Source organism: Micropterus dolomieu, linkage group LG09 (assembly GCF_021292245.1).
Source record: "Micropterus dolomieu isolate WLL.071019.BEF.003 ecotype Adirondacks linkage group LG09, ASM2129224v1, whole genome shotgun sequence".
Taxonomy (NCBI): domain Eukaryota; kingdom Metazoa; phylum Chordata; class Actinopteri; order Centrarchiformes; family Centrarchidae; genus Micropterus; species Micropterus dolomieu.
In genome coordinates, this window is record NC_060158.1 from 27377798 (window position 1) to 27392624 (window position 14827).

At 42.9% G+C, this 14827-nt stretch overlaps 2 protein-coding genes across 2 annotated transcripts in view; both read left to right on the forward strand.

The window, feature by feature from the left end:
- Window positions 1-14827, forward strand: part of LOC123977056 (retinoic acid receptor beta-like) — a 182034-nt gene that overhangs the window by 112941 nt on the left and 54266 nt on the right. The window lies entirely within an intron of this gene.
- On the forward strand, window positions 428-2167 carry foxo6b (forkhead box O6 b; the record flags this gene model as incomplete). The annotated part of the gene is made up of 1 exon (XM_046059525.1): window positions 428-2167. A coding segment is annotated over one exon (1740 nt), but the record flags the coding sequence as incomplete, so codon positions are not given.

Genomic DNA, 14827 nt, shown 5'->3' on the forward strand with positions numbered 1-14827 from the left:
CCTGTCTCTGGCTGGGTCTCAGGCTCTCATATTTGGAGGCCCTGCAATCGATATGGACTGTCTGCGATTGGGTTGCCATGCGTGATTCATTTCTGTAACCTTGGTGATGGTTTGATGTGGAGGCTGCACCCATGTCCACATTATGACTCAGTGAGCGCGTGTGGAGAGGAGAGGCTGGTCAGGGGAGGTATCGATTGGTCCTTCACTCTCCATGCCCTCTTTGCCCCCCCCCTCTCTTTCTTTATCCATCTTTTTCTCACTTGCCGTGCAGCCTTGATAGTTTGGCCATAATTTGAAATGACTTTGTGTTCTCAAGAAATGATTATTTAACCCTAAATGTTCCCTTGGGAGTTAATGCTTATCTCTTCTTTTCTCTCTCCCATTTCTGCCTCCTTTTCCCTCTCTCCCCCTATTTCTTTCCCATCTTTCTCTCTCGTTCCAGAATTCAATCAGACACAATCTGTCCCTGCACAGCCGCTTCATCCGGGTGCAAAATGAAGGGACGGGGAAGAGTTCATGGTGGATGCTGAACCCAGAAGGAGGGAAGATGGGGAAGGGACCAAGACGACGTGCGGCCTCTGTAGACAACAGCACCCGCTACCTGAAGACCAAGGGTCGCATTAGCCGTAAGAGAGCAGGGGCCATAGGCCTCGGACGGGGGCAAGGTCAGGGGGCCGGACCTGCAATGCAAGGCTCCCCAGAGCATGGTAGTCCAGCAGGGAAGGGAGGTGTGGGCATGGGGGGTGAGGAGTATGACACCTGGACGGACCTCCATTCCCGCACCTCCTCCTCTGCCTCCACACTGAGTGGCTGCCTGTCTCCGATCCTGGCTGAGGCGGAGGCTGATGAACCAGAGGAGGGTGGACTGTCCTGTTCAGCATCTCCTCGACTATACCCCAGCCCTAGCAGCACACGCTCCCCGGCCCTGGGCACTGGGGGCCACTGCCCCACTGTGGAGCTGCCCCAGCTGACTGACCTGACTGGGGCTATCAGTCTAGATGAGAGCAGCTACCCCCAGCCACCGCAAATCAAATGCAATGGTTATCCCTACGTGCCTGGGCCCAAGGCAGAGGGCTCCTACTGTGGGCCCATGTACGCACAGCCTTCCATGGGCATGCTCCGACACCACACTCCCATGGAGACCATCCAGGAGAACAAGCCAGTTAGCTTCCAGCGCCCAATGAGGGGCTACTCAGAGAACAACGCCCTGCAGAGTCTTCTTACTGGAGGTCCTCCGTACTGCAACAAAGACACAGTGCTGGGCCAGGGACGGGAAACACACACACTAATGACACAGGGAACCAATGGCGTTCACAGCCAGCACAGTCACAATCAGAATCGAAGCCACAATCATAACCACAATCACAGCCAAGAGCATGCTCACACTCCCAGCCTACACAATGGCCATGGCTCAGTTCATGAACAGAACACAACCCACCATCAGAACCACAATCAGGGTCACAAACACCAAGCCAGCCTCGACTACAGCCACAGCCACAAGCCCCATGCAGCGCATGACTACCGTCAGAGTCACGAGCACAGTCATAGTAACAAAGTAAATGCCAGCCATGATCACAACCCTCGCTCCAGCCAGAGTCACATGCACAACCAACACCCCCACAACCCTCATAACCCTATGCACAGTGGGCCACAACCCCAGGCCCTCTCCCCACGGGTTAGCACTGACATCCTGCAGCCCTACAGCCTCAAGACCTCTAATCACTATGGGCCACGCCCACACCTCCCGACATCACCGTCCCTGCCGCCCAACCCTGCCAGCGTCATGGATGTTCCCCAGGACCCCTGCCGCCTGGCATCTGCACCTCACCCTCGTCACCAGCCTTACCCCGGGGCTCATCATCAGGGTATGACCGACTCCTGGCATGGCTACTACCACAACAACCACCAGCCGGGGAACGCTGGTTATCAGGGGCAACAGCACTCTCACAGTAGAATGGCTGCCAACCTGGAGATGGAGAATGTCCCTAATAGCCTGGACTGTGATGTAGATTCCATCCTGCTCAGTGACTTTATGGACACAGAGAGCATTGACTTCAACTTTGATGGCTCTCTGTCCCAAGGCGTGGGCATGGGAATGGGTATGAGCTTGGGGGCGTTTGCTTGCCCTCCACCAGCACACAGCAACCAGAGTTGGGTGCCAGGGTGAACCCTGACATAAGGGTTTGGATAGACACATGACCGGAAAGCTCACCCACTGGGCCAGGCTGCTGGTGGGCTGCACCCTTGGACTGAATGACTGTGATTCTGTTTCTCTGAGACTGTAGAACAAAATATGTATTGTCATTATGTTTCCTGGGGACTCCCTACATCCCCACATCTTACCCCTACCCCCATAAAAAAGCCTTCTGTCTCCACATTGAATCTGCACCCAGTTAGCCCAGTTTTAAAGCACCACCCCCACCCCGTTCATGCCCTTCAGTTTTTTGTGTGTTTTTTTGTGTTTTTATGAACTCCTCCCAATCTCGTCCTGCCTATCCTAAGCTCTCAAGCACTTTACATCCATTCTTCCTATACAGATGCAGTAACACAAAGATCAGGCAATGTCACGTTGTGTGTTGGCTTAAGTTTAATGTATGCAATCCACTTAACAGTATTATCACCTCCTACAAAGGAAGTGTTGTTTTTGACTTGAGAACATGATCAAACAGCTGCATAAATATATTTCAATGTAGAGGTGCTTTCAGATTGGGGGTTAAAAAGCAGGGGAGGCTTTGAGGTTTCAGGATGAAGAAAAAATTAGGGTTTTAGAAGTAGAGGGAATACGAACAAAAGGGGTAGAGGGATAGAAATGAAGGGAGCTCCAGGGTCAGTGTGACTTATCTACCTGGTGGACAGTGGTGCTTCATGTTCGGTTCAGCGCGGGAGGACAGTCATCCATCAGTCAACCATCAGCAACACTCCATTGAAATGCAACGTCCCTTCTTTAATCTCCAAAGTAATGCCAGAGTGATGCATCACTATTGCAAATCTAATGCGCCACTCTGTGTTTTTTCAACCCCCCTCTCCCTCTTCAACTCCGGACACACCGGCTTAATGTGTTTTGGCGAAAGTGATGATTAAAGTCACTCTGCACTAAATGGGGGAGGGATTGAAAGGGGTGGTGTTGGGGATGGGGGCATTGAGAGGAGATGATAGGAAAGGAGAAATGCAAATATTCCCTCTGTGCCTCTTCCTCTCCATTTTGTGGATTTATGTAGCTTTCCCCGTAATGAAATAAGCAACGATCAGAGCCTGCTGTACATCCTGAGGAGCTCTCTGATTGGCCTGTGCTGGGCTGCCTCAGCGTGGCTCCTTCACCGACTGACCCCAGAACAGCTTAGCGAGCAGCTGTGGTCAGGCCAGGATGTTGATGGAGCTGCCGTCCTCAGACCCAATGCAACCTTCTCTAATTTACTAACACACAGGTTCAAGCCTACTATGTGCTTTTACTCCTGCGAATTGCACACTGATGAACAACGTCAGCAGATTACTATTTGGTGCTATCTCTTCTTCCCAGGCTCCCTCCTATCACGCCACCCCATCCCGAGGTTACTCGGAGGGTAAACAAGAGTAATTAACCGCCAAACAAGATGGATGATTTATGCAAGTGTGTGGATTCGCTCATCGGCACAAAGTCATAATTCTTCCCCCCCGCCAGGAACAAGGAGGGCGATTTTTGAGAGGTGATGCCCAGCGACAAGGTAAAGCGGCTGGCAAGCTTTGTGCTTTTAGTGTCCTTCAAGTCCTTTAAGCATCCCCTTTACAAGCATTCACCGCCCTATCCTGGCCATGGCTTTCGTTAGTTGTTGTCTTTTCTTGTGCTCGTTTTGTGATTGTGCAGATGTCTGTCCTGTTTCAATACAGCCTGGATGGGAGCTTCCGTGTGCATTTTATTTTCTCCATTCCCAGAGGGAAAACAGGCAAAGGGGGCTTTCGCCAACCCATGTCCTGGCACCTGTCCCACTCATGACAGAGAGAATCGGAACAAGAGAGAGAGAAGAAAGGTAGATAGATACAGAGAGAGACTGAATGGGAGGCATGGAGTTAAAGGAGTAAGCAGGATCTGTGAGACTGGGAGAGATTTTCCAGCTCGGTAGCTTTCTGTAGAATTGGCTGTTTGAATCAGGCCAAATGTCAAGTGCTACTCAGCCAGCTCTGGCGAGCTTTGACCAGAACCAGACGTCTCCCTCCTGATCAAGGACAATGACGGGTATTTCCATACACATTTCTTTTGCTTTCTTCTTTTCTTTTCATGAGTTAAGATGGCCCATTGTTGTAACCCAACTGTAATTTGTTCTCTGGCCCGTGTGCACTTGTGTGTCAAGCTTCTTGTGGGTGTGCGAGCGTGTGTGTGTGTGTGTAGCACAGTGATGTACAAGAACTGATTAAGGGAATATTGTTGAGAACTAACTTGCCCCGATATTGTCCATGCCTGGATGAGTGCAGCATACATAATATATACAGTTTATATTTATTGGTAAGGGAGATGGGTCTATGGAGGACCATTCAGACCCCTCGTTGCTTTGTCTTCTTGATGACAAAGAGGCAGAATGCTGTTTCAGTTCGACATTTCATTCTGTACATAATCTATATTGAGAAAATTGTATTATAATTTTTTTGCAAATATCAATTTCTTTTCTAAAATGATGTATCTGCTCATCTGGTGACTGTAAAATAAAAACAAATAAGAACATAGATGTTTTATTGTGTGTGTCTCTGTTATTCACATCTACAATCCCATGTGCATTGCTGTCAGGTGAAAACCTTGTATCTTCTGGATATGAACTCTTAAAGAACAATACAAAGAGGTTTGTCTTTAATCTGACCCTCAAGTCAAGTCAGTTTTACTGATATAGGCCGAAATCACAAATTGCAAAGTTGCCTCAGAGGACTTCACAATTTGTACAGCATACAGCCCTCTCTGTCGTTATCACAATTTGGATAAGGGGAAAAAGTGAAACACTCCAGGAAGTGGAGCTGTGGAGGGATATACACGGACAGATAGAAATCGCAATAGTAAAACTACAATATGGAGAATCAGAATTACAATATTATGTAACTTAAATCTGGTTTATTGAGTAATAACGTTGTACTCTGGAAAACAGCAACAATGCTACAATGACAGTAACAGACACACAAGCAGTCAGACAATCAAAGAGGTTTTATACAAACCAACAAAATAATTGTTAATTGCCCAGGTAAACAGTGTGTGTACAAAACTATGTTGAGTAAGGTAGGTCAAAGTTGAACTAGGAAGTCTTTCTGTAAACTGTGAAGGATGTTTAAAACAGACAGTATGGGTTTACATTAGTTTTCTCCTCCAATTAAGTTAGGTTAAGCTTGAGATTCGTTTACAACCTGACTGCTCATGTTTCTTGCCCAGTCTGATTTCCTTTTCAGCAAAGACCCCTCATTCCTGGGTCTTAGTAATTAACTTAGTAAGTTTTATTCCATTATTACAGAAATTATGACCAAAACTAAAGAACAAAGTTGTCATAACCTGAAATAAAATAAATCTTCTGACGTTTTTGTTAGATTTCAAGCAGGTTTTTAAAGAGGGTATGCGCGTGACATCACAGAACGCAGTTACGCTCACTGAGTGGCAGAAAGACAAGCAGCAGTGTTAGATTGAATCAGCAAAAACACAAATAACACATCTAAAATGGGAAAGAGCTGGACCACTGGTTCTTTGGTAAGCAGTAAGGATCACTGTCGAGTCCGACAGCCTTTAATTTGAGCTAATAATCACTTGTTTTACTCCCGGTTTGCTAAACGCAGCCATGGTAACAGATGTTTTCAGTGTTCCGGAAAGGGAAGTGACATCAACGCAAACCCTCTATTTACTGATTTATTATTAAAGATTTACAACAACTTGAATGGAGGTTTGTACATTAACAGCAGTGATAATATGTCATAGAGTTAACTAATAATTATCATGGTAGCACATCATTAGCTGTATGTGTGTGTGTTTGAGGTGTGCGTCTTTGTATATGTGAATGAATGGTTGCATAGAAAACAGGTGTGTGTGTGAATGTGTGTGTGTATATATGTGTGTGTGTGTGTATGATGGACAGTTCGACACACCAGTATATCAGCCCTCACCTCAGCTTTGGGACTGACTGTGAGTGTGTATTTGTGCGCAACTCCCTGCATGTGGACATGTGTGTGTGTGTGTGTGTATGTGTGTGTGTTTTGGTGTCTAGTCTAGCGCCTGTGTGATAAGGCTCGTTAGCAACTCGATGCCATGCCACAGCTGTGTCTGTCCCAGCGGACGCTTCCTCACTGAGGGACTGACTGCATCTGCACCGCCATACTGTGCCACACATTCACGCGCACACACAAACACACGGCTGTGTCCTCATCGCCCCCTCACCTCTGTTGCTGTGTGTGTGTGGCGTGAACCTACAGAGAGAAAGTCAATGTAACATATAGTTAGTTAGCAGCAGCTCACCTGACAAGATGGCTGAGCCCTGTACACCTGGGAAGATGGCGGCACCCAGTGCTACACACACATACACACGCACACACACACATACTGTCAGAAGCCAATAACAGCTCTCCATCATCCCCAGCTCATGCCGTTCTATAAAATATGCCTCTTGGATGCTAGTTAGTTCATCTGGTAGAGAGAGGAAGGTTAGTGTGAGACAGAATGCATAATAAGGACGGGCTCCTGCTGCACTCCATGCAAATGTGAAACCTGATGTGTCAGAGCCGTGATGGATCTGTTCTGACAGACACGGTGACAGCCCAGTGACAGCAACTTAAAAACCTACACTCCTTCTCCCTCTCACTCTCTCCCTCCTCGTATATATTTACAACCGAAGCATCTTAATGCACTTTCCCCCCCTAATCTCCCATGTTCTTCTGCAGCTAGTTCAGAGACGTCCCCATATTTCACAGGATATGGAATTTTGTGATCTGACAAAGGTTGTGGGCTGATATGCGAGCTCTGTATAGTGTATGATATCTGCATAAACTGTATGGTGCTGTTGTGTGTGTCTGTTAGTGAGAGACACTCAAATTCTCTATTGAATCCCAGGAAAGTACTCCGAGTATTAATCATTCCCTGTAAATAAATAGCTAATTGTTTTGATAAAACTGTTTTTGCGCTTTCTATAATAATTGTAGTCTAACAAAAGAGACATTCAGTATCTCAAAAAAGTGAGTACACCCCTCACATTGTTGTAAATATTTGATTATATCTTTTCATGTGACAACACTGAAGAAATTACACTTACTACAATATAAAGTAGTGAGTGTACAGCTTGTATAACAGTGTAAATTTGCTGTCCCCTCAAAATAACACATCACACAGCCATTAATGTCTAAACCACTGGCAACCAAAGTGAGTGCATAGTGAGTACAATAAAAATTGAGTGAGTACAATAAAACATCACACACACACATATATAAATGAATCTAGCTAGATAGATTACGAGTCACATATAGATAGATAGATAGATAGATAGATAATCCAATTCAAAAACCACTGATGCATATCTATACGTACGTTTGAGTTACCCAGGAGACCAGTGTTCGCTTCCCCTGTGAAATCATAGTCAGCACTGATTCTTTTTAACTTTACTCTTTATCTCTACTCTTTTATCTCTGTGGGGTCCTTTCCATAATGTAGTAAGACACTTGCAATAACAATCTGAGCCTGTCAGTGGTAAAAACAAGCACTTTTAGTGGACATACATTGACAATGCACATTTGCGTGGAATAATTACATTTCAGAAAAAAAAATAGGGGTAGGGATATTCTATTATCTGCTTGCCATCAACTTACATTTTGAAGTTCCTCACTGAGAGTTTTCTTAATGATTGTTTTATCTTTGTGTTGTTTTTCTTTAGATTTTTTATTTGTTTAGCTGCTGCTTTTATCCAGAGCGACTTACAATTGCCATTGATGTCAGAGCAACTATGTGTTACTGTCTTGCCAATGAAACGGAATCGGCAGCATATAAAACTAAATTGCACGAGGCAGTTGTTTTAAAGTCATTTATAGACCCAGGATACTACACTGTGACACCCCACATCCCATAATTCCATACGTCCCATCAACGTCAACCAATTGAGTACTATTTATTTAGTATGACTGGACCCAATTTAGTGTCAGCCCACTAAAACCCATGGCTTAAATTTCATTCATAAAATGCTGTGATCTATTGTATCAAATACTGTGTGCAAATGCAGCGTGACCATAAGACAAGACTTCCCTCCATCCACTTTGCTTCTAATAAGGTCTGTTAGATACAATAAGCATGTTTTAGTAGAATGGTAGCAGACACCTGATTGCTACACATATATAATACACATAAACTGGAATTTTCGATACGTAAAAATACAAGGTGAAGGCGAAGAGCACTATCCTATTTTCTTCATCAGGACACGGGCAAGTCTATTACCAAGCTTAATGCCATGGCCACTCAGAAAAGTATTGCAAGGTAGGCTGGCTTCAAATCATAAACCATTTTGTTTGTTTGTGGTTAGTTGAAGTGATGGTCCGTTTCAGTGAGAGTTATCAAACAGAAGTACTGTTGCTATGGTTACTTCCAGTTAATATACCTTGTGCACTAATTTATTATAAAAGTGGTCAAACTGTGCTCCAGGGCTTTGTTTAATGTGTGCCGTTATGCAGTCTTAATTAACACCTGCCAGCCAATCAGAAATTATATTCTTTCATGGCCATGGCATGAAAGATTACAAGTCTAAAGACAAGTATAATTGTCTCAACCAAAGTTAAAAAGACATCAAATTCTGAGATACATTTTTTTCCACAGTGACATTTTTTTCTCTTTCATTGCTCATCACAATGGTGGTCAGCTGACCTACTGTACAGTTACGTGTGCTGATCCAGTCTCAGTGGCCTTCTGACCCCATGCAGTTACCAGGGAGTGACTGGGACAGGCTGATGGGACTTCCTGCTGGCTAGTGCGTTGCAGTGCGCCCACTGCTGTGGTTTATAACAGCATAGCCTCCCCAGGGATTCAGCTGATGGCAAACATCAAAGCTGTGCCTGGTATATTAGAACAGCAAGAACGTGGGTGGAGGTCATCTCCAATGAATTCTGCCTCATATATGGGACAAACGCCTTCAGCACGTTGCATGAATGCTCATTATCAATTCATGCAGCCACTGAACACTCCCTGTTTCTCTTCAAATTCTCTGTTTTTCCTTGTCTTTAAAGGGAGCTGTTTTTTTTTGTCTTCTTTTTTTTTGAGCATGAATTTCAACAATTCAAACTTCCGCTCAATGACAAGCTATGAGTCCCACGCTGGAAAAAGGTCCCATGTGTTTGAAGCATCTAGGCCGCTCCATCTTTTTGATCAGCAGCTCGGCTGTGAATTCTGCAGATCAGAAAGTGGATCAGAGGCTCCCCAGGGACCGCCATTTATGCCTGCCACCAGCAGAGGATAGAGAACGTAATTAAGAGTTTGTTAAGATGCCCAAATTCCTTCTCATTTCCACCCGCCTCCCTCCGTCCCTTTCCCATCCCTCCTCCTCCTGCTCCCAGTAGCTCTGATCTCGCCACAGATTAAACCTCTCATATCCCGGGAAGACAGAGCCATGGAGGAGAGCTGCATCTCCAGCCACACAGGCTGATTATCTTAAAGAGTAATTAGTGAGTGTGACAATCTTAGAGACAGAGCGCTGTGTCGACATGATGGAGATGGATTATTCTGACTGGGGTGTACACAGGCCCCTCTGAAAGGCACAAGAAAGAGGAGTGCATGTGTTGCATGTGCGTTAATTATCAGTGTCACTCACTCTTTATGTGTCTTCATGTGCTTGTTAGTAATTACTGTTCATGTATGTGTATGTATCAGTGTCAGTCAGTCAGTCAGCGAGCAACTTCAAACCACCGCAAGGCAACAATTATCCCTTCAATAATACGCAGCTCAGGCTTAGTACACGCTGTGAGAGATTTGATACTGAATGCTAATTGATCTGGAAGTTGATTGTTTCTTTTGTGGGGGAGGGTGAAGACTTGAAAAAAACGATTTGTCTTGCATAGAAATGTGCCTGGGTCAGTCAGTGTGACAGTGTAGTTCATATTTTATTAACATTGTTGCTCTTATCCAAGGGAAAAGTAAGACAAAGGAAATTAGCATAACATACATGTGTAAGGGCTTAATATGTCTTTTAACAGTGTAGGAATATAATTTTCTTTATTGCACTGTTCCTGATCATCATTCTTTTCTACACTCTCAATATTAAAAATAATACAGTGAAATAAAGTAATTTAGTAAATCAGTAGAAACGAAGGGCATAAAGAGCTATTAAAATGAATTAGATTTAATGTGCACATGAGGAAAAGTTGAAGATATATGTGAGGGGTCTCTGGCAATTAAACCCAATTGTGACATCATAATTTTACGATGGTAGTCATGCCATGATCAGTACAGAAATAATCCTGGATATCGCATTAAAATATGAGGCCCCATTCAGTCCTATGAGAGTAACTCACTGGGCGCAAAATGCCCCTGGGGGTGTGGACGTTTTTATTGGACTATATTATTACCCCACAGAAGACAATCAACAAATGTTTACCACGAGCCACAAAGATTTAACTATACATAAGCATGTATTTGTGTTGTGTAAAACCATATTAACAAAAAAACGGAGCAATTTGCTTAAGTGACGGTTTTGTGACTTTTCTTCTATTTATTTGTGGAATTTTGTCCGTGTACCGTGGAAATCTTTTACTATCCACAAACACAAGGTATGGGAAGATTGTATTACATTTCACAAAAATAACACAAAATACAAAACATTATGCCAGTAATGTCAAACTAAATGGTCTAATAACATCAGTCAGGTGAGCATGTTTGGACATTTCCCACTCATTTTATAATAAACTCATATTATAAGAAAACTACAAATCTAAAACACATTGTTCACAGATCAGTTTAATGCATGCTATGCCCCGTAGCTTACTGGAAGGATTAATTGGCAGATGGTTCTGATGGAGATGCATGGAAATCTGAATGTATCCCATCAGTGAGTTTATTAAAGATTATTTTCATTCATTTGGAGTTTTCATTCATTTAAGCTGCAGTGTAGAACTTTTGTCTCCCCTTTCTGACAGTGAGAGTAACTATACAACACCATGCTGACCCATGCTTATGACGTGTAGGCTCTGCCACACTGAGTTGCTGCCTTTGCTACGGTTGCTCCTCGCTTCAGCTCTGGCTAACCAATCATTGCTGGTTGGCATAAAACACATCACTGCTGGTCAGTGGTGCAGGAATGTTGCCACAGACACCAAACTCCGGTATACTGCAAATACAGAAAGATTAAGACTTAGTCAAGATTGTGTGAACTAATTTGGCAAAGGCTTGAATGTAACAGACTAACATTTATATCCTACACTCTAATATATACTTTTATTAATTCAATGAAGAAACAAAGCCATGGGTATGCTAATAAACTAGTGTCCCATGTATTTGTCTAATGATTTTTTCTTTAAATACTATTGACACTAGCCTACTGAGGAAAAAAGATACATTTGTCTGCAGCTGCTCATTGGTACACAATCTTTGTCTTATGGTGCTTTCAGACCAAGAGCAAAGCGAGCGTTCAGGGCGGTGAGTTTACATCCAAAGTCAATTCAAAGATGATGAAAGATAGAACCCCGATTTCCTGTCGGCGGCGCGATGCGACTATGTTGACACGAAGGAATTAGTGTGAGGCTGAGTTGCGATAGCCTGTCAGCGTTGAGATTGCCTGTATGTCACTGACGGCTTCAGAGCGTTGTGTGGAGAGGGCCAGGCAGAGCGGGAGATTGAAAATCTGCTGGCTGGCGGAGAGCTGCTAAACTAAAAAAAGGCTTTTGGACATATAACCACCTGTAGTCCGACTGGATTATGCTCAGACAACTATGCCATTTGCTCGTGGGAGAAGCTTGGAGTATACTGCTTTTATTAAATTAGCTTTTTACTTTAGTTTTTGGGATTACAACGTTGATTTATCTTCAGTGGAGCTTCTCAGCAGCTAGATTCTGCGCACATCAGGTTCCAGTGTTGTTAGCGTCGTTTGGCACTACTTCATATTTATATAAAAAACGGACAAAATTGGACATTGCTGGGAGAAAAGAAAGCGAGGAGGTTGAACTACCTGGTGAGTTCAGAAAACGTGTCTGTAACTTTATTCCAGCTTTACTGTGACCATGTTAGCATAGCATAGCCCTGATCGATCCAAACTCCATTCAGAAAACAAACATTTTAAAAGTTGTAGTCCTGCTGTCTTGCTGACAGACCTGACAAAGCATGAATTCATATGTTTAACAAATCTGCATCAAGTTGTAGTTATTTCGGCATCAGTCTGATCTGTTTATTGCTATTTAATCACAGCAAAATGTTTACTTTGGGTTCAAACAGCTGTAGTAATGGCGAGTTGCGTTTATTCAACAGTTGAAATCTCCCATCACTATATACTATATTAAAAGGCTAATTGTGCTGTTACAATTACTTTAGTAAATAATAAGTGTACTCCTTCCACCACTGTTCTAGGTAGCCAGTTTGCCAGGGTAATGCATTCAACTAAACCTTTAACTGAACAATCAAAAGTGTAAAAATCTCTCCACCATTATGTTTTCTGGTAGTCTTGATTGGTTAACTCTTTTGTTCATTTCTTTCAGATTAATAATTCAGCACTCTGAAACTCTGGCTCCAGTCCATGTTGCTAAGTTGGTAAGGGGATATACAGCTAAACTGAAGCTGTGTTTACTGTTTTTTCAGGACCTGCTTCTGATTGGCTAGTAGTCCTTAACTATGCAAACTGAAACAACCACTAAATAAAATGATGAACCTGAAAATGAGCATGATATGACTACTTTAAGGATATTTTGTGAGTAGAGAGAGAGAGGATGGCAAGCTCAGACTCCATTAAATCTGCAGTTTATTCACTTAACCAGTATTTAAAGGACAAAAACTTTAAACTAGTCATTCAAGTCAAGCACAAAAAAGAAAAATCATTGCAAATGAAAATATTTGAAAGAAAAACTTTTCCTAATAATTGGTTTGTCTGGATGTTCTTCTCTGACACCTGGAAGTCCCTGTCGTGGTGTGACTCTGTATGTTGGTTGATTGCATGTATATCATTTCTTGGTCTTTAAATACACTGAACTCTTCGATTCTACCTCTAGCCATTCTCTGCTGCCCCTGGGACTTTCTCTTGTTGACTCCACGTTGAGATGCCGAAACAAACAGGAGAGAAAACAGATCAATGAAACACCATATCAGATGATGGAAAAGCTGCGAGAGAGGAGTGTTAGCAGAGAGGAGTGAAGATCAAACTGGGCAAACGAGAGTGACATCATCACCTCTTACAAATAACATCACAGCATAGATTTTGATGGTGGTTCGATCCAACTTTAAAGTGACTATAAACTTTAGATCTTTGTGATTGATGTATATATACTAAATATATACTCGTGTAAATCCATTTTATAACCTTCTTAAAGAACTACTCTCTATTTTTTAAGTTGTTGGTTAATTTAGTGACACCTGTACTTAATGGTAGACAAAAGGAAGAAGGAGAGAGACTGGATGAAAAACAGAAAGAACTGGAGTCCCTGCTGTGTTCTATCAGATGCTAATCTGAGCATAAATACACAGTTTGTGCTTTTATTACTAACTAGCTAAACCTAAACGCACATCATGTTTGTGCTGAATAAATATGAACAGCAGAGTTCAGTGGTCAAATTTTAGCAAATAATGTGTGGCCAAAAATTGTATGTACACATCTATTTGAACACACTTATTACAGAACTTGTGACTGAATGTTGTGTTTTGCATAATGTGAATTGTAGGACTACACATGAACACAATGTTTCATCCATCGCAGTTTGGGTTTCAGTGTCTTAGCATCTTTTAGCTCATAATGGTATCAAGTACACTGCTCTCCTCAACCTATTTTCCAGCTGCAGCAGGCTGGTGTTTTCAGCAGAAAGCTCTGATAAAACTGTTGCCCAAAATGTGGGCAAGAAACACTGAATGCCAAATTGCTACTGATAGTCAAACCAGCACCTTGCACAGTGTGTGTGTCTGTGTGAGTGTGTCAAAGGGTGAATGACTGATCAATTGTAAAGTGCTTTGGATAAAAGAGCTATATAAATGCAGACATTTTTCATTTATGTAAGTCTAATATTTACTTTTGGCTCTTTCTTTTCCACCAACTCCTGAGAAAAATATTCTTTAGCTGGTAAATTCTCCACAGTGGTCACTAGCAAGTCTGTGACAGGTAGTGTACAGTGGGCTCATAATAGCTTTATGCTGAAAGCACCTGCCTGCTGCTGCTGGAAACGAGGTTGATAGGAGCAGTGTACCTTACCAACCATATGAGTTAAAATGTACTGTAACCCTCTTTAGAGCTGAGGGGAACTAAAGAGTTGGGTCATAATTCTCTAGTGGCTTCAAGTGGCCCCTTTCACATACTTACAGTATGTGAGCCATTGCTCATGTAAAACTATTGATTAGTGCAGTATACGATGGCTTTTATTTTACAATTTCTTTAGAATAAACAACGTGAGCAGATAGCCAACATGACAGAAAAGACAAACACTTCCAACACTTCATCAACAGTAACTGACTGATGATCTCTGTGAAATACAGTGGGAAAACACCTCAATGAGCACTTAGCACCAATTAAATACTTTTTTCCCTCAGGTCAGAGAGTGTGTGACATGTGTTAAGCAAACTGTTGTTTATGTGGTTTGCATAAGTTGAACATGCCACAAAAATATTGTAAGGAATGTTGTTTCCTCTCCACCCTACCATGAGTAAAACTGGATGTGTGAGGAAAACCTTCTGTATCAGGCT